This window comes from Chelmon rostratus, chromosome 15 (genome assembly GCF_017976325.1).
Source record: "Chelmon rostratus isolate fCheRos1 chromosome 15, fCheRos1.pri, whole genome shotgun sequence".
Classification (NCBI taxonomy): domain Eukaryota; kingdom Metazoa; phylum Chordata; class Actinopteri; order Chaetodontiformes; family Chaetodontidae; genus Chelmon; species Chelmon rostratus.
The window spans coordinates 19,958,991-19,977,997 of NC_055672.1; the positions used below are offsets into that span (position 1 = coordinate 19,958,991).

Sequence of the window (19,007 nt, forward strand, 5' to 3'; positions counted from 1 at the left end):
AAAGACTGGAAAAGAATGAAATCCGGATCATCATGTCCAACATAGTTAATTAGGACGTGGCCCAATTAGCAAAGGATAGTCCAGCAGCCATGTTGGCTTCGAGCCTAACGATGGGAAAATCCATATGCTCCAAATAAATGCAGCATGTTGGCTCTCAAGGTTCCCCAATTATAATATCACTGAATGTTGGCTAAGCCAAGGCACCCTGCGGGGCCCCCTGATGGAGCTGTGGTGGGGGGTCCTGAGGGCCCTCTTGATTCCCACTAACTTTCTGTGGGTCCATGTGTGTCAGTGTTTAAGAAGGCTTTCTTACTTTGAGAACAACGAGGTGCAAACCACTGTGAGTCTATATCCATCAAAATTAAAACACACATTAATACAGAGCGTGTGCACTGCAAACTGCAAAAGACAGGACAAAGGTGGCCATTTATTTATTTTTATTTTTATTATGTCCCTGTGGAAAAGGATGTGTCACAAAAGCACCAAGAGGACAAACATTTAGCAACATTTGATGCAGCTGCAACACATTTCATGGAAGGAATCATCCTGTCTCGTCCCCTCTAAATGTGTAGGAATTAAGATTCAGATAAGGTTTAAAGCTTGTCAGTGGCAGAGAGAGCAATTTCTATTTTGGTTCATGGATGAATGCTTTAAGATCAAACACAGGTTGACTTTGAAATTAACTGCTTATTCATAAATACCAAATGATCAAGGCAAGATGGACAAAAACGCTGCGTAAATAAAGCTTGGTGCAGCGGACAGGAGCAATGTTTTTTTCATTCAAACCACCAACATGCAAACACATACTAATAAATTGCAAGTCAGTATAACACATATAAGCAGTTTTTACACAGAAAGCTGCACAAAGACGGCCATGGCTGGAGGACAGTGTCCAGGTGTTGGGTAAATACAAACCCACTGAGCTGACAGATGATGGAAACGTACACATTCCAGCCATGACACCACATTTCTTCCATCTGAACTGAATAAAACCTTGCACAATTGAGGTGCAATTATTATGCTAGAATCAATGCTGCATCCAAGCTCCAGTGTTTTTTGCAAATCTCTGTTTGCTACCCCGGATGGTGTAGCACATGAGCAGAGTATTATTATACTTTCAAAATACTGGCCCTGCCTCAGCGGAGGCTTTGCTTGGCAGAAGGCGGCAGGAAATTCCTGAGCCGAGCGCTGAAATCCAGCCTCTGAACGCCACAGAGAGAAATGTTGAAAAGTGAGCTTGATCCAGACGGCAGATTAGATCAACAGATGCATGCCGGACATTAAGCCCGGCAGAAAATTTATACGACATAAATATAAATAAATATATAAATATAAATATGAAAACAAGGGGAGAAAAGTAAATGTGAAAAAAAGCTGAGAGAGTGTTAGTAGCTTTACGGTTGAATTAGGGGAAGACAATGCCGTGCCCACTCTTTAGTATCATTTTAACTACCTCCTCCCAACTGAAGGACCCCCTTCCAGTGATAGTGATGTGATTTCACAGACTGTTTGGGGAGCCAAGTCAAATTTATCTGACCCCTTTTGTCTTGAGCTCCTGGTTGAATTGTACCTAGTCTGCCATTAACGCCGCACTTTACATGTTTAAGCACCTCATACGGTGCTTCATACCTTTCTCCAAAGTGTCTCGTGGATACCATATGTAAATAAGGCCTTGAAGGCATCACATATCTGGCATTTTGAAACAGGGCAATAAAGATGTGGTCTGCTTTCCTCTTGAGCAGATGACGTGCTTCAAACTTTCACTTTTACTCCACTTTGAATGTCTGTATATGGCGATACATTAGTGGAACTTGAGTGGTCAAAAATCAAGCATTTCGATTGATTTCACATCAGGATGACTGCATTAACCTTGTCTGCATTATTGTAATCTGAAAGAAATACTCTGCCTACTTGTTAAATTAATGTTCTTTCATGTACTGCGCCGCTATCTTTAATCTCAGTTTTAGCCTAGTTCTAGTTAATTCCTGGGTATGCAGCTTAACACAACATGTGAGCATAACTCTGTTTTGGTTAATGTGTAGGGGTTCATCAGGGTTGGGGGAGTTAAATGTGGGTGTGGGAAGGTGAAGTGGGGGTTTCAGGAAGGAGGTGTGAGGTGGGGGGGGGTGTGTCCCTTCTGCAATTGGCTGTGGCTCTAAGTGTCTCATTATGCGGCTTTTTTGTTCTTTTGTTGTGGCGGCAGTATAAATACACCCCAGCAGGCCCACAGGGTGACAGTTTAGACGGACCCGCTCCTGTGGACAGACTGATCATCAGATTGAACAGCGCAAACTCTGACAGAAGTGGCACTGTGGTCACAGGACAGGGAACTGGAACAGCTAGGAAGCATCTGTAGAAGTAACGCAAGCTCCAAACATTTAGGGTAGCATTTTTGGACCTTTTTTTTTTTCAACTTGTGTCCCACTTTCCTGTGAAGATGGATTCCGACTCTGGCTCCACCGGCAGCCGCTCCTCATCCCCAGACCTGGTGGTGGATGACTCTGCTGGGAGCTTCTTCTCCAACAAGATGTTCCAGACGTACTGCCGAGAAAACGGAGCAGACAGCGGGGCCGGCAAGGGCAGGATGGAGTCCTGCGGCGGAGGCGGTAAGGCCAAGACCAGGTCCGAGCTCAGCAAGGACGAGGTGCAAGACCTGAGACTGAAAGTCAACAGCCGGGAGAGGAAAAGGATGCATGATCTGAACCAGGCGATGGACGGCCTGAGAGAGGTCATGCCCTACGCTCAGGGACCCTCAGTCCGCAAGCTGTCGAAAATCTCCACCTTGCTGTTAGCTCGCAACTACATCCTCATGCTGTCCAGCTCCTTGGAGGAGATGAAGAAGTTAGTGGGGGACGTTTATGGAGGCAGTGCTGCCGTCCAGAGCCGCACAGCCGCCCATCCCGCTATTACCCCTGCAGCCCCCACAGCCCACCTCCCCCTGCATCCTCTGGCCCAGTCTCTGCACTCTCTGGTGGGCAGCACGCCTGCAGCTCTCCAGCATCACACAACTTCTACAGCTGCAGCCCCAGCCCCGCACTCCCCTCCATCTGCCAGCTTCCTGGGTTTTCACGCTCCAGTCCAGGGCCTTCTGAAGGACCCGCTCCACCTGACCAGCACCTACAGGCACTTCCCCGGCATGCCCTGCCCCTGCTCACTCTGCCAGCCTTTGCCCACCACTACTTCCACATTGCACAGCCTGTCTATGACCAAATGAGCAGGACCCTCCTATAACTGACCTCGACTGTTTGGATCAATGCAATGAACCGAGCAGCTCACAGAAGATTGTTAAATGAACTGCTAAAGTGACGGCTGGTGCCAGAACGTGTACATACTGTATATATCTTCTGCCATGCAAACTGCTGCTATTTTTTTCATTTGTCTCATCTGCATTGTTTATACAGAAATATTTTAAATGCACTAGGGATTTTATAAGATTAGCAAAAACTGTAATTTATCTGATATCTGTGGTGATGAAATTTTTTGTCAGAAATGGAACTGGTGTGTCCAATTGTGCAGGATTTCTATTTTCCTAAATTAAAACTTTGTTATAAGAACAACTCTTGGTTGTCTTCTTCTTTTTATCTTTCAATTTACTATTATTTGTTCCCTGATTGCAGTTATTTTTGTATTTGTGGCAGTTTTGTCTATATTCTTGAAAAACAATGTCTACCAGATAGTATTTCTTTTTACATGGCAGTATAAAACATTTCTACCTACAAATATAGAACAGCTGTACCAAAACACAATCTTCTTGAACTAAACAGAAAGGGTTGTATTCGTGCTTGGAAGAACATGAGAGCAGAGCAGAAATGGATATTTAGGAAAAGATGTCACTGGTTGCTAACCAGCTTTGGACAGATTAACCTCTGAGGAGCTAAAGAGGGACAGAAGGACGAAACAATACGCCAGCACAGAAGCTGAATGTGGTGTTCATGAGCCAGGGGACCATCCATCTTCACCTCAACAGGGTGTAGGAGATGAAAGGACGACACAGGCGCCAGGAAGGCGCGTCACTTTTGTCTGACGCAGCCGAGGGACACAGCCATGTCCTTAGCTCTAGGCCAGCGATTTGTCTCTGTCTCATAAGAACATGGATATAGGCACACAAAGGGCAAAATTAAAGCAGAGGACGTACTGTGGTCAGTCTAAAGAAAGTTTCTATGAAAGCAGACAGGATTTTCTTCTTCAACTTAGCAAATATTCTTCTGGTAAATATTTCCACATATTTTCTACGCTCATTTGCAATCACATATTGTTGCGTTTGTGTCAAAAGTCATTGTTACAGTAGCTGATTCATAACAATGATTAATCCACTAAACCACAAACATTACTATTACACACACTGATTGCCATGAACATGATTTAGTCAAACAACCCAACAATGGCTGGCCTTCACTTAGCAACAAATCAAGCGTGTAAAATACATGCTTATCCTCCCACGGCTGACAGATGAGCTGGAGATCAGGGGAGAAATGAAGAGATGTAACTCATTCTCACCCACCTCCCCACCTCCTTCTCCTGTGAGCCCTGAATGGGTTTGAACAATAGCCATGCGTGGGACACAAAGGCCGGGGGAGTCCAAGCTCTCGTGCCTGGGACACAGACCCCCTCCATTCAATCTACATTTCATCATGGTAACAAGCGCTGTCGGGCCAAAAGGCCTGACACCCTCTCTCGCCACAAAGGCGGTTAGCTCTAATATATGAGGCTATTGACACTGAAAAGAGCCCCTGTCAGTAGTAGGGGATTGTCAGCTGTGGGATGTCTCAGTGGGGGGAGGCAGCTGCCAGCCAAACCAAGCGGTGGAGCTTCTGTCGTTGGGAGCGGCGGTGCAGCGTCACCTGGTCCCCGGTCCCTTGACACAGAGACCCCGGGTCCTCCCACAAGGCCCCCCTTTATTTGGGCACAGGTGGGAATGGGAAGCAGAACACATTGTGGAGATTAGTGGGGACCAGCCTCCCTTTGCTCTAGGTAGATGATTAGAGACACTGACTTGTGCAAAGCTGGTGTTTCCTGATCGGCACCAGATGGTGTTAACCCACGGTGTGGCATCAGCAGCCTGGAGTGTGTGCGTGTGTGCGTGTGTGTGGGTGTGATGTGTAATGGATATGCTTCTTAAATCATACAATATGGGCAAGTCCTCTGTGAGCCATTATGGTCAGCCGCTACTGTCATCATGGTGCTCTTTAGCATATGCTAACTGGCAGTGGCAGCTCTGGTTTTAGTCATAATGTTGTGCACAACTAACTCTGAAAATCAGACACAGTGATAGAGAAAATGATCATTTGAGCAGGGGTGGAGGAAGTGTTCAGATCCTTTATTTAAGTAGAAGTAGTAGCACTACAATGTAAAAATACTGGATTACGAGTTAAAGTCTTGTATTCCATATCAAGTAAAAGTACAAAATATTATCAGTAAAATTTTGCTAAATGGCTTTTCATAGGGTCATAATTAACACAGGGTTATCAGCATTTTGTTGTAATTGGTTTAGGTGGAGGTTTTAGCTACTTTATTAATTGTTGGGATCCTCTAAAGACATTTCTGTTGATAAAGCTTAAAACATATTTTGCAGTGCAGTGACAATATGTCAATCTGTCTTTAATCAACTTCTTTACAGTTAAAAAGCTTCTTCTTATAATCTTAGAATATCTTATAAAAAAGTTGACAATTCCTGCATTGAAAACATGTTGAAATATTCCTACAACAGTAGGTGCAGACTTTTGAAAAGAAAAACTTTTTTGTGAAAAAAAAGTGTAATATTTGCCTCTAAAATATTGTGAAGTCGAAGTAGAAAGTAGCATAAAATAGAAATACTTCAGTAAAAGGCAAATAAAAAAAATGTGTTTGTGCACAATACTTGAGTAAATGTACTTGGGCACTTACTTGGCTTAGTTACTTTCCACCATCTAAAACCAGAGATTAAAGAGAACAAATAAATTCTACTAAGCTGCTGATAAACTGAGGTGATATGCATGAACAGCACAAATCAAAGACGCAAAAGTCTTCCCCATTCTGTGCATTGAATATCATGCGCACACTAACACGCCATGGCCCTGCAGACAGATGGGTAAGTTAACGGTTTCAGATACTGATCAATAGAGGAGCACTTGTCTCAACTTGGCTCAGCACAACCTGCATTGCCAGAGTTAATTAGGGGACTGAAAGACCCAATTAAGAGGATGGAGGGGCTGGACAGGAGAGACATATTGTGGGGACATAAGCACACATTGTGCAGCGTCTGGATAAAGGGGAACTTCAATTAAGGGACAACACACTTCCAGAGGCTTGTTGCCTTGTGTGTTTTTTTTTTTTTTTTTTCCCATTTTTGTGCTACAGCCCCCTTTTCACCCAGAATACTGATGAGGGGAAAGCACAGCTGCTGGGGGTCAACGCGCATATGCAATATGGCGCGCGCATACGCTCACGTGCACGTCCACAGATGTACTGAGAGCAGGAGATTGATGAGGTGATTCATGTTGGAATTGCTAAACACTGATTAGCTAATATAATGGCCCGAGTAGGAGACGTTTGTTTGGTCTCATGTGCAGCTTATTGGTTGAAAGAGTTTCAATATAAGAATCAACTTGCATCAGTGTTTGGCGTTGCCGTCTAGTTTGATCCTCCGCGGCCACCATAGGTATCACACGGACTGACACATATGCTGGTTAGACACTATTAAAGATGAATATTTAAACAGTGAGTCCTCCCTGTCTGTGTGAACGTGATTCTGTTTACGTCGCCGAGGGGAAGTCATGCTGCATCACGTGTGTGTTTATCCACGGCCACGCAGCCGGGGTCAGAGTTCAGTAAATACTGATGATGTCATCGTCTGAAGATGGCTGAAGGGTGAGAGTGAACTCGCAAATTACTTTCTGGTTTAAAATATTATTCGTCATAGAGCAACGGCATCGTGCACCTATTGTGTTCCTCGTTGCGTTGTGTGTCTGATAAGATTTGGTGTAATTTACTTTGTTCAAACGCTGTACTTTACAGCTCACGGAATCCGTTCAGGAAGTGCATTTGTTTACCAAAACACACAGCCTGGCTAGCGTTAGCATAGCCTGGTCAGCCGTAGTGTAGAGCTGCTTAAATCGCGCAGAAACAACCAGAGGGCTGTGTCTGTGCTTTATTTTTACTTCTAGCGTGTGTGTTCCGCCTTATCCGTCGCACTCGTGGCTTGTTTCGACAAGTTAGCTCGCTTGGGCGCTGATAGCTGACGTTAGCTAGCTAACTGGTTTAGCTTGCGAGGCTCTGTGTGTGTGAGTTAGCAAGAGATACCTTGAGAAAGCCAGCAGCTGACAGTCAGTAAGTCTGAAGTCTGAACTGACGAGAGATTCTGAACGTTTTGATCTTGTGGTGTTGTGGTTGGGAAAATCTTGACTTTGTTGGTTTGGTCTTGAGAATTAGCTAATATCTAAATGTCTGTGTGATTGCAGAGAAAGCTGGTGGGGAGGCTGGCTTCAGCAGAGCTTCCAGGCCGTCAAAGACAAGGTAATCCACATAAAGAATTCATCGACATCACGGAGATTAATACTTCTTTCTGCGTGTTTACTAGCTGCTCAGCATTAATGATATTTTGGCTGATGTTGCTCTGAGGATTTGTCTCATAAACAACCACTACTCTCCTTCAAGTGTTGGATTTAATAGAACGAGTAGAGTAGACAAATCATAAAGATAAAAGTCAGCAAAAGTCGTTTTTTCCACCCAAAAAAGCTTACCAGTCAGTAACGCTTCTGTCCAAAGCTGTATTCAACTTGTTTGATAAGAGCAAACACAAATATGCAAGCCATTTGTTTGTTTTTGTTTTTGTTGTGTGCAATTTCCCAGTTTGACTGCAATTTCCCATCTTGGGATGAAGTCTGTCTGTCTGTCTGTCTGTCTGTCTGTCTTTCTTAAAAAAGCAGAAATCCGTGTGCTTTTTCATTTCTACTTTCAAATCAGCATGTGCAAAACAAGTTAAGCCAAAACCAGAAAACATCTTCTTTTTCACTCTCATTGTTATATCTATATTATCTGCCCCTACTGCATCTCAACAAAAATGATGGCAAGTTGCGCTGAGTGAAGGGACATTTATATATGCTACCAGTGGAGAAAAGGTATTATGGAGTGGACCTGTGCAGCAGATCCTGTACAGGTTAATGTCAGCACTGTTTGCCTGCTTGTCGCACTGTGTGTGGCAGCCAGCATCATGCTGAAAACCGAAGTTAAACTGCGTTCCTTGGTTTGGTAAATAGTGGAACCGGTTGAGTAGCCTACTGTTCTCCTTTCCTTAAAGAAAAAGGAAGTTAACTGAAGACTGTGATTACTCCGGACCTTCCCACCGGGGGCAGATAGCTTGGGTCAGATGATGAGTGTTGGGGCACAGTGTGGCAAGAAGGGGAAGTATCACTGAAGGCACAGAATCAGCTGCGCAGGTCCATGGTGCTACTGACTATGGGGTATTTATACAAGTTAAAAAAAGTTGCCCACTTTTACTTTGTTTTTTTTTTTCTCTGTTGATGACAGTTTATGGCAGCTTGGTTAATGCCCCCCTTCAGTCTGCCATCTGTTCATGTGGACTGTTCCCATTAGGAATGCATGATAGCTGTTTTTTAAAACCGATACCGATAACCGATAACTTTCAGCTCCTAAAGGCCGATACCGATAACCGATAACACACACATATACCTAACATCATGACATCAATACCACGAACAAAACCAAAAACAGTTTTGACTCTTTAAATGATGAGATATTTATTTTTCCAATGAAAAACTATTGGTAAGCCTCTCAAACATGTTCTTAAAGCTATCAAACAAACCTATTTGATATCTCACATCAATTTAAATAAGGTGCATTACTTACTGATATAAAAAATAAAGGCCCCTTGAAATGATGCAAATACATGCATCAGGATTACAAACTGAAAAAGTGTATTCCAGAAGTTTACAAAAAATAAACATACATAGAAAATCAATGTACTGGCACAAGTTAGATTCAAACATTTCTATTTAAACAAACTGAAAAAGTGCATTCCTCAATGACAACAAAAATAATACACAGTGCATATCGTACTGACAGAAGTTAGAAGACGGCACTCTTAAATACTCAATTCTGATTGGTCAATTGCGAAAATTCAGCGGTGTTCCTAACAGTCAGACTAAAGGGGCAATCCCTTAATGTACCAAGCTCAATAAGAAATCGCCAGCTGATTTGAGTGGCATAATATGGAGCATTTTCCGTACATTATTTTTAATTTGTTTGGAGAGGACCAAACACTTTGCTGGAGAATGATGTCCCCAGCAAAAAAGACGAGAAAAGTAAAGAACAATGCTGGACCGACAGGAGGAGCGATATTAAGACACAAAAGACTTGAGGACGCAGAGATTGACCAGATTGAGTGAGTGAAAAAAACACCAAAAGAAACACAGCATGGACGATCGGTCTGCTAAAAGACTGCTGAGTGGAGACAAAACTGGAGACAGATTTTTTAATGTCTGACGCTGAAAGCAGAAATCAGCTGATGCAGGACTTTTATCCATCAGTCCGAAAAAATAGCGGTAAGCCAAACTGTCTCCAGCTACGTCTCTCTCAGGTCTGGGATATCCCGTCACTTGTCCACATTTGACATGATTTCGCTGAATATCTGTAAAGAAATAAGTTTTCCTGCCTGCCGGCCTGCGCACAGTGACAGGCGGTTGCTACGCAACATACGTGTTTACTTTCAGAGCCGTTGCGCAGTGAGAGCGGTGACAGGCAAGAGTAGACTCATTTTAAATCAATAAAATATGTTTTAACGTAACAGCTGGCCAAAACAACAACAAACGGCTGCGTGTCCACGAGTAAACGGCAACTGGTGGTGTTCTTGTGGACAATGTTCATCGATGACAACAGAGGAGGAATGCCTCTGTTGCTCAGAGTGGGACTTGCGGCCAGGAGATACGCGTTTGTTGTTGTTTGGCCAGCTGTTCCTCTCTCTGCCTCCGCATCCTCCTTTCAAGGAGCTCCTCGTCCGTGTACTCTGGCTCAAAACAGTAAGGACGTCCATCGTAAACAAAGTCATCGTCCACCACCTCAGAGTCGGAAAAATATTCATCCATTTTGTGAAAAATAACAGTTGCAAACTACAGCTAAACTAGCCGACCTCCGCAGAGTTACGTGTTTACTTTCAGAGCCGCTGCGCAGTGAGAGCGGTGACAGACGAGAGTAGACTCATTTTAAATCAATAAAATATGTTTTAATCACTATTTTGTGTCACACTATTGAATGCTTTAGTAGTAAGCCCTGTTCTAAGCGGGATAATGTATAGTGAGCAGTTTCCTATGGAGAAGCGTCGCGTCGGGCTTCTATGTCATCCTGAAGGAAGATACATGATCCCTTACTTAGACTTATGTAAACAAACTGAAGAAGGGCAGTCCATAGTAAGTCAAGCACCATCACGTCCATGATTAAATCTTCAATAACCTTAGCCCGTGGGTCATCTTTGGCAAATTTCTTGGACTTTTCGAAAGCCTTGCCGTCGCGTAAGTCCCGGTGGCTTCTTTGCGGCTGCCTTGCTAACGTTAGCGTCTTTAGCAGGCCGGCCGTCCTCATACGCTTTCCAAACTCCGTCAAAGCGGTGGTTATGTTTCAGGTGACTGATCAGGTATTAAAGCTCGTGCCATTTCTCGCTCCTAGTGAAACTCGGTTGGATCATTTGTTACGAATAACCAGCGAGCAATCTTCTTCGGAAACTTTGAAGAAGTCTGAACTCTGTTTTCATAAGCACGCTGTGCCGCATGCTGCATCAAGGTGTAACGTACATTCCCCCGTTCCCTCGTTTGCCAGTCGTTCGGACTTATCGGAATGACGTCATAGTTTCTTGTTATATTAGAAATGACCATCACAGTGACATCACACAGTGACATCACAGTGTGACATCACAGTGTGACATCACAGTGTGACATCACAGTGACATCACACACTGACATCACACACTGACATCACGTCACGCTGTGACATGACACGCTGTGACATCACACTGTGACATCACACACTGTGACATCACACACTGACATCACACACTGACATCACAGTGACATCAGAGATAACACAGTGACATCACACAGTGACATCAAACTGTGACATCACACACTGACATCACAGTGTGACATCACAGTGTAACACCACAGTGACTTCAGAGATAACACAGTGACATCACACACTGACATCACACACTGACATCACACTGTAACAGCTGGCCAAAACAACAACAAACGGCTGCGTGTCCACGAGTAAACGGCAACTGGTGGTGTTCTTGTGGACAATGTTCATCGATGACAACAGAGGAGGAATGCCTCTGTTGCTCAGAGTGGGACTTGCGGCCAGGAGATACGCGTTTGTTGTTGTTTGGCCAGCTGTTCCTCTCTCTCTCTCGTTCCCTCGTTTGCCAGTCACTCTTTCGGCCTATTTAAGTTCATGTTTCTATTTTTTGTGTGTAACATGTGAAAAAATACTGCGAATGTTAATTCAAGTCAGCAACGAGCAAAATTATGACCGAGTTAACGAGTTGTTTTCTGGCATGAGGGGGTATTCTTGATTTTTCCCAGTGAGAAAGAGTTTTTCTGATTATGCTAACGTCACTTGACCGCAGCATTCGCTGCAGGCCATCCGGGTCTCATAGTGGGAGCAAGGCACTGCCGTGCTGACAAAAACACATATGTTATCGGGGCTGGTTGTCATGATATCGGACTTATCGGAATGACATCATAATTTCCTGTTATCGGCCCGATAACTATCGGCCCAATAATTATCGTGCATCCCTAGTTCCCATCCATCAATCCATCCATCAATCAATCCAGGCTACGGAAAGCATAGACAATGACAATGACGTTTTTGTGCTGTAGAGGTAGATAATAAAGATACACAGCAACACAGGAGGGACAGAGGGGACGTGGGCCGTGCAACTTTGTGTCCAAATCAGTTGTCGCCTTTTAAATGTTGGTCTTATTTGTGAAGCTTGACCTCTGTCAATAAAAACTGGTTGCACAGCATTAAGGTAAAAAGTAAGATGAAACTGCCCCATCTATTGTTAGCATGAGCAGACAAACAACAAAGTTGTTATTCAGTTCTCAGGACTTCGCCTCAGGTCTTATTACGAAAACGTGTTCTTACTGCTTTTGTCAAAGTTTCACATTGATGTTGCATCATGTTATGTATTGTTGACATTTCTTGTGTAATTTGTATGTTATGTTTTATGTACACACACACTTGTTTGCAACAAGACTTTCCTCGTGGAGATGACTGAGTTGAATCTGAATGTTGATGTTGATCATTTGAGTCTCTTCTTTGCAGTCATCTGAGGCCTTAGAGTTCATAAAGCGAGACCTGACAGAGTTCTCCACTGTGGTGCAACATGACACAACCTGCTCAATTGTGGCCACAGCCACGGCTGTCAGAAACAAGCTCGCGGTAAGCTGCTGCTTTCACGTTGTTTCTTGCTTTTTATCCAAGTATCTCCTAACGATCTGTGTTCAGCTGACCCACGTCAAATGCATGTCTTCCATATGAATGGGGTATACTTTGTTAAATACCAAATCAAACCTGTGTGTTCCAGGTGGAAGGTTCCTCTGAGACCACAGAAAAGGTGAAGAAAAGCCTGTCTAGCTTCTTAGGGGTAATATCAGACACGCTTGCTCCACCCCCTGATAAAACCATTGACTGTGATGTCATCACATTGGTGGCAACACCAGCCGGAACTACAGAGGTGTACGACAGTTCTAAGGTGGGCAGTCGTTCTACATGCACTTTTAGCTTAGAAGTTGAATTTAGAGTCACCTGTTCATGCGATTCATTGACTGAATCATAAGCAATTATTGTCTAAATCACATTTGTCAAACCGATTCAATACAGGGCCGTGTGGCTGCAGGTTTTCACTCCAACCAAGGAGGAGCACACCAGGCCCACCAATCAACATCAAGGAATCACTTAGTTATCAGCTGAAGACTGAGATCAGCTGATTAAGTGATTCCAGCCCATGTGCTCCTCCTTGGTTGGAACGAAAACCTGCAGCCACACGGCCCTTTAAGGAATCAGTTCGACATGCCTGGTCTAAATGATGAAACGAGAGCGAATCATGATCCTTGTGCAGGGGTTCTTGTGAATAATCAGTTGAACAGAAAATGTTGCCTTTGTGGTTAATCTCCATGAAAATATTGAACAAAGTGTTTGTTCAGGACATTTAGTTTTCTGTAGTTTTTGATGGTGAACACATGATATGCACGTGGAGAGAAAATGACCGCAGCTCAACGTTTGTTTTTCCCTGCAGGCACGGCTCTACAGTCTGCAAGCTGACCCTGCTACGTACTGCAATGAGCCTGACGGTAAGAGAGCAGACAGTTAAGTGGTGCGAGGCCTCTGTGTAGTACAACCCCAGTTCCAAAAAGGTTGGGCGCTGTGTAAAACAAATGAAACAGATTGTGATAATTTGTTCAGCCTTTTTAATATGTGCTCAATTTAAAACAGTACAAAGACAAGATATTTGATTGTTTACAAATCAAAATGTGTAAGGGGTGAATAAACCTATCCAATTTTGCCACAATAATACATTATGCTTAAGTGAATGCAAGTTAAATACTTAAGTATAAAAGCAATATCAGTAAGTATATAAGTATTAATTGATCATAGTGTCTCAACAGTAGATGTACAGAGTATTTAAATAAGCAAACATTTAGTTGCTTTGAACTACTGGCATAGTGAGCACATAAAAAGCCAAAGAATTAGAGAAAGGGCAGAACGTTCACCTCATCACTCAGTTCTGGAGGCTTAGTGGCCTTTCGTGTGACAATTCCAAAATGTTTCTCATCAGAGGAGTTGGAATTGGGCTGTCGATATTCACAATGTATGTGATATTCTAGTGTTTGATATTACTCACTATCTATGCTACGTACCTCTTTTCTTCCTTTTGTGGCTGTGAGACACGTTTTCCTGTCAGATCATAAATGTTTTTTATAATAGTGTTACCCACCTTTAAAAACTGCTCTCACAACTTGAGATCCTTTTTGCGCACCATTCTTAAAGCATTACCAGGATTTGAATGCTGATGAGCTGTGGGACTGTTAATCAGTGCTGAATTATGAGCTTGGTGGATTTGTGTGGTGGTGGATGGGATAATGCTTGCTTTCTAAACATTGGCTGTTTTTCTTGGTGGTCTTTTGAGTGTATTTTAATGAGAAGTTATTTTTGTCCAGGTCCCCCAGAGCAGTTTGACAACTGGCTGTCTGGCTTCAGTTTGGAAGACAAGAAAGCCGAAATCTCAGAGCTTTTGGTCAACAGCCCGTCTATACGAGCCCTTTACACCAAAATGGTAGTTATTGTTGCTTTTTTCAATACTTATTCGTACAGAGCACACCCTCCAGTTTTGATTTGACTAATAAATGACATTACACTAATTTGGCAGACGCTTTGTCCAAACCGACCTACCATAAGTGCTTTCAAATGCAAAACAAACAAGTGGATGCCATCAAGAATCGGAAGTGCAATGAAGCAGATAAGATCATTTTTTGTTTTATTTGCAGGTGCCAGCAGCTGTAGCCCATTCAGAATTCTGGCAGAGGTATTTCTACAAAGTCTTCCAGTTGGACCAGGTAATCATGCTGCGTTATATAGTGTCCTCCAAACTGCAGAAGCCTTTCTCTTCAGGCTGAGTCGTTGTCTTGGGTGCCACCTGCTGGCCAATTTTAGAGCTACCATGGATTGATAATATCAGGACACATTTAATATGCAGGATTTCTGATGGGAAATGTGGATTCTCAACTGTAAACAACTGAATGTTGATTTGTTTCAGGAGGAAATAAAATGTAAACATGTGGCTGAAAACACTTAAATTGAAAACTGATCGTGATTTGGTCTTGAAACATAAATTTAAACAATAAAGACACAGTGTTTACATGGTCATTAGACAATCAGTATTACAATACATCTTTATAGACCCTTCATGTGTCACACTAATGGCAACTAAATATCGAAATATACAAAACTTGAATACGCCAACACCAGAATAAGCCAGTGCAATGCAGTCATATCTCTGAAGCTGTCTGTTATATTCTGCTTTTTTGACAATGTGTTAGAGAGGTGCCGATTCAGCTATGGAGGCTGTTGTCTGGTTTTTTGGGGTTTTTTTTCGTCTTTTTTTTTTTTATGCACGAAGAACAAATGTAACATTCATGAAGTTATGATGAATGCCCAAAATTTGACAGTACACACACAGAGAAAGTTTTGTATTGCTGAGAATTCACTGTGACTGTGTGTTCCAGGAGGAGGCCAGGAGAGTGGCACTGAAGCAGAGAGCAGAACAGACCGCACACACAGAGACACTGGGCTGGGAAGAGGAAGAGGAGGAGGGTATGCTAACCTCAGTTTTACATTAAGTAACTGATTCACTTTCAAAGCTGTCACTTACACAGGTTTTCCCACTGTCCCTGTCAGATGACTTCCTCGGTGCCACGTCATCATCTCATCTCAACTTTACACCCCAGCTGGACAACAGCTCAACCCAGCTGCCCACGAGTTTGACAGGAACAGGAGCGACTCTGCTGAGCCCCGTGCTGTCCCCCAGCGAAGAGCGCGACGCCACCCTCTCGGTTAGCAGCGACAGCGTCAGCCTGCCGACGCAGGTGGAAGTGCAGCCAGAGCCGGTTGCCAGGGAGATGACCGAGAACCTGACAGAAGCTATCTTGGAAGGTGTCGCAGACAAGAAGCAAGAAGAGCAGAGGCCTGGAAAGAATGACTTAACTGCTGAGGCTCAAGTGGAAGCTGCAACCCAGCCAGAGGCTACTGTCGATGAGGCGCCAGTGCGGCCTTCTGCCCCCGCCTCTAAACCAGAAGCAGCAAAAGAGGAGGGGCCGCAGGACCTGAGAGTGTTCGAACTTAATTCTGACAGCGGGAAATCTACACCCTCTAACAATGGCAAGAAAGGTACGATGATCGCTCTTCAGGTGCCATTCTTACTGTCCGGGTTCGGGGAGTAGACAGGATTAAGTTCAGTGATGTGGTTTTGAGTTTTCCACTAAATCAGCTTAGAGGAAGCAGCAAGCTCACAGAAAGTTCCAAATTTGTCTCTCGCCCTCCAGGATCCAGCACCGATGTGAGTGAAGACTGGGAGAAAGACTTTGACCTGGACATGACAGAAGAAGAAGTCCAGATGGCACTCTCTAAAATCGAAGCTTCTGGAGAGGTTAGTGTTGAGTTACCACGGTGACATTTACCAGAATCTTTGACTCAAAATCTAAAAAATCAGTAACCCCCTCTTTTTTTTTTTTTTGACCAGATGGACGAAGACTGGGAGAACTGGGACTGAGAGCCGCTGCAACAGGAACTCTGTCCCGCCATTAAAGCTAGTTCTCAGCAGACGAACCATGCTTAACGTGTTTTAACTCTTTGTCCACACTGTCACCATGCCATGATTGTCAGTAGGGGATTTTCTGCCGGGTTCGGACCATATTGGTAAACCTGTTGATAAGAGCAACGGGAAGACCGAGGCAATAAGAATTCGACCGCTCTGTCAGCTGTCAGTTTAGTGCAGATAGGCCACTAGCCAGAGTAATGACTCAGGTCTTGGCTATTTCTTGGAGTATGTTCTGACTTAGAGAGCATCCGACTCTAGTAATAGGCCGAGGCTGTAATCATTCTGACCCTTAAAGCTTAAGGACATGCAGTGATAAGTCAGAATGTGAAAGGTTTCACCGCAGCAGGGGAGCAGCTGTTTTCCCTTTTTCTTTATGCCGTTAAATACACCATGTATGTTGCGAGCGTTTTTCAAGTTGGGCAATGACTTAACTGCAGGCTGCAAAATAGCCATAAACTCTAATGCTGCTTGTCACCTTTCTAAGATGAAATACGCCACAAGTGATTTTTGAATGGTGACGATCGATTGATGTAATTCTGTGCCCCTTTCTCTCTCATCTTTATTATGCAAGTGAATCTTCAGAATGAGAAAATATTTTGGCCTTCATTCATGAACACTTTCATTTTGGATTCACTCCCAACTCTAGATATATGGCCTTGTAAAGCACACAGAAGTGTGATCATGTTCTCTAAATGTTTTTGTTACAAGTCAGTGATCCGAAACACAGCCAGCTAATGTGTCATTATCAGTCCCCCACCCCCCCACCCCCACCCCCGATCATATCATGTGAGTCATTCGAGTATATGAGCTTGTTGCGGGCTACATGTCACTGTATGTCACTTTAAAGCATTTGATTTCTTTGACTTGTTTATCCACTCGTCTTACTCGGGTAGAGGGAACTCATTAAATATCACTCATTAAGAAAGAAGTCATTTAACTTAATAAAGAGAATTCAAACTGGATACCAGATTCTTTGGCTTGAAATTGAGGACGGCATTTTGTTATTTACTTCTGTAGGAGAATGTGGCAAATCTGTGATGTTTGAGGTTTTCTGCTGGCCCATGTTCGGAACTAAATAGCTCAGCAGGCAGTGTGCCAAGCAGACCAAGGAGCAACATGAGCACGCTCCACGCTTTCCTGATTTTCTTTTCCATCACCTGTAATGTATCTGAGAAAAAATAATCCTAGAGATGTAATATTTATACTAAAATAAATGCTTAATTATTGTATTATGTGCTTTGGATTGCATGTCTGTGCAATAACATGCAAAACATAGTGCAGATGGTTAATGTTGAGTTGTATGTTTTTTGGTATAGACATTGGCTGTTCTTCAGGTTTTTATGTTCTGAAAATGTGTTGCATGTCTCCAGTTCCCAGCTGTGTATTCCCTTCAGATTCACACTTTGATCGAATCAAAGCTATTCTGCACACGTCTGTTTTCAAAGCTGTCTAGTTCCTTTTTTTTTTTTAAAGTCAAGTATTTCACTATATTTTTCAAATGATCGTTGTCATTAAAGGATTCATGGCTAATGAGCTTAGTGTTGTGCATTGTGAAAAAATCCAGTTTGGCCATTTTTGATGAAAAACCTGTTTCAACCAGACTAGGCTACACAAACCTTATAATTAGTGGCACATCTTCATTTACACAGCTGGCAATGCCCATAAATCACCACTCATACCAAAACTCTTCGCTCATATCAGCACCTAATGTGTGCTCAGCGACCAACAGTCGAAACAACAGGTATTTTTAATAATGATTTTGTAAAAGGAATTTCACAAGGCTCTGAAGAATTCCTCAAAAAAGTTTAGTCCCAACTTTAACTGAAGGACTTACAGAGGAGTTTTATTGCCCCCACACAGAATTATATAGCTGAATGAATTTAGTCATACTCACTTTATATACAGTATATACAATATACATTAAAATTCAGTCACAAATTCTGACCATTCTAGTCAGCATTGGGTGTTCAGTTGTAATGGCTGTTATAACAATGCTTCGACACTGAAAAACATATTTCACTCTGTGACATAGTTTTTCTCTTTTTATTTTAGCCTTGAGCAGCTTTAAGGTTGGAAATATCGTCTAATTTCAAACTGGTATCATATATTCTGTAATCTAGATTGTTTGTGCATCATTCTATAAATTCTGTGGGTTTGAACAACGTTTGGCTACACAGGATGTTCTTATAATGAAAATAAATGGCTCACTGGAGGGTCAGTGATGTTTCATGTCTTCATGTGACGTTCAGTTATGGTAAATTTATGAAGTGTGTCTGTGCATGATAAAATATATAAAAAAGTTGCCTGCAGTATATTCAGTGAGTCACCTGATGGCGCTGTTGCTCCATTTAGACAGCCTTACTCACAGCCAGCCACTCCTTTTCTTTAAGCTGCAGCATCCATCTCACAGACAGACTGGCCACATGTTCTCACACACCATTGTTTATCATCATTCGCATTAATAATGTCAGTTCTGTAATTTTCTGTTTATATTTGTCACTTTTACGCTGAATCTCTTGATGTGGCCTCCTTGGGCTCAGGAGAAGCAGCAGGCAGTCAGTGAAATGTTTGCGCGGTCTTTGTGGTGGCATCGTAGTAGTAATGTAGGTCACTGTGGAGGGACACCTGTGCGGCGTGCCGGCTG

The 19,007-nt window shown here is 43.1% G+C and overlaps 2 protein-coding genes across 2 annotated transcripts; both read left to right on the forward strand.

Moving 5' to 3' along the window:
• The first annotated feature begins 2,437 nt into the window (after positions 1-2,437).
• On the forward strand, positions 2,438-3,214 carry olig4 (oligodendrocyte transcription factor 4). The gene has a single exon (XM_041954537.1). It carries the CDS (start codon positions 2,438-2,440, stop codon positions 3,212-3,214), a length of 777 nt encoding a protein of 258 aa, XP_041810471.1.
• Positions 3,215-6,661: 3,447 nt separating this feature from the next.
• On the forward strand, positions 6,662-17,854 carry bsdc1 (BSD domain containing 1). The gene is made up of 11 exons (XM_041953705.1): positions 6,662-6,846; positions 7,437-7,491; positions 12,313-12,429; positions 12,575-12,742; positions 13,286-13,340; positions 14,208-14,323; positions 14,535-14,603; positions 15,273-15,360; positions 15,445-15,933; positions 16,089-16,192; positions 16,286-17,854. Exons 1-11 carry the CDS (start codon positions 6,836-6,838, stop codon positions 16,313-16,315), a joined length of 1,302 nt encoding a protein of 433 aa, XP_041809639.1. The 5' UTR covers positions 6,662-6,835; the 3' UTR covers positions 16,316-17,854.
• Positions 17,855-19,007: the final 1,153 nt, after the last annotated feature.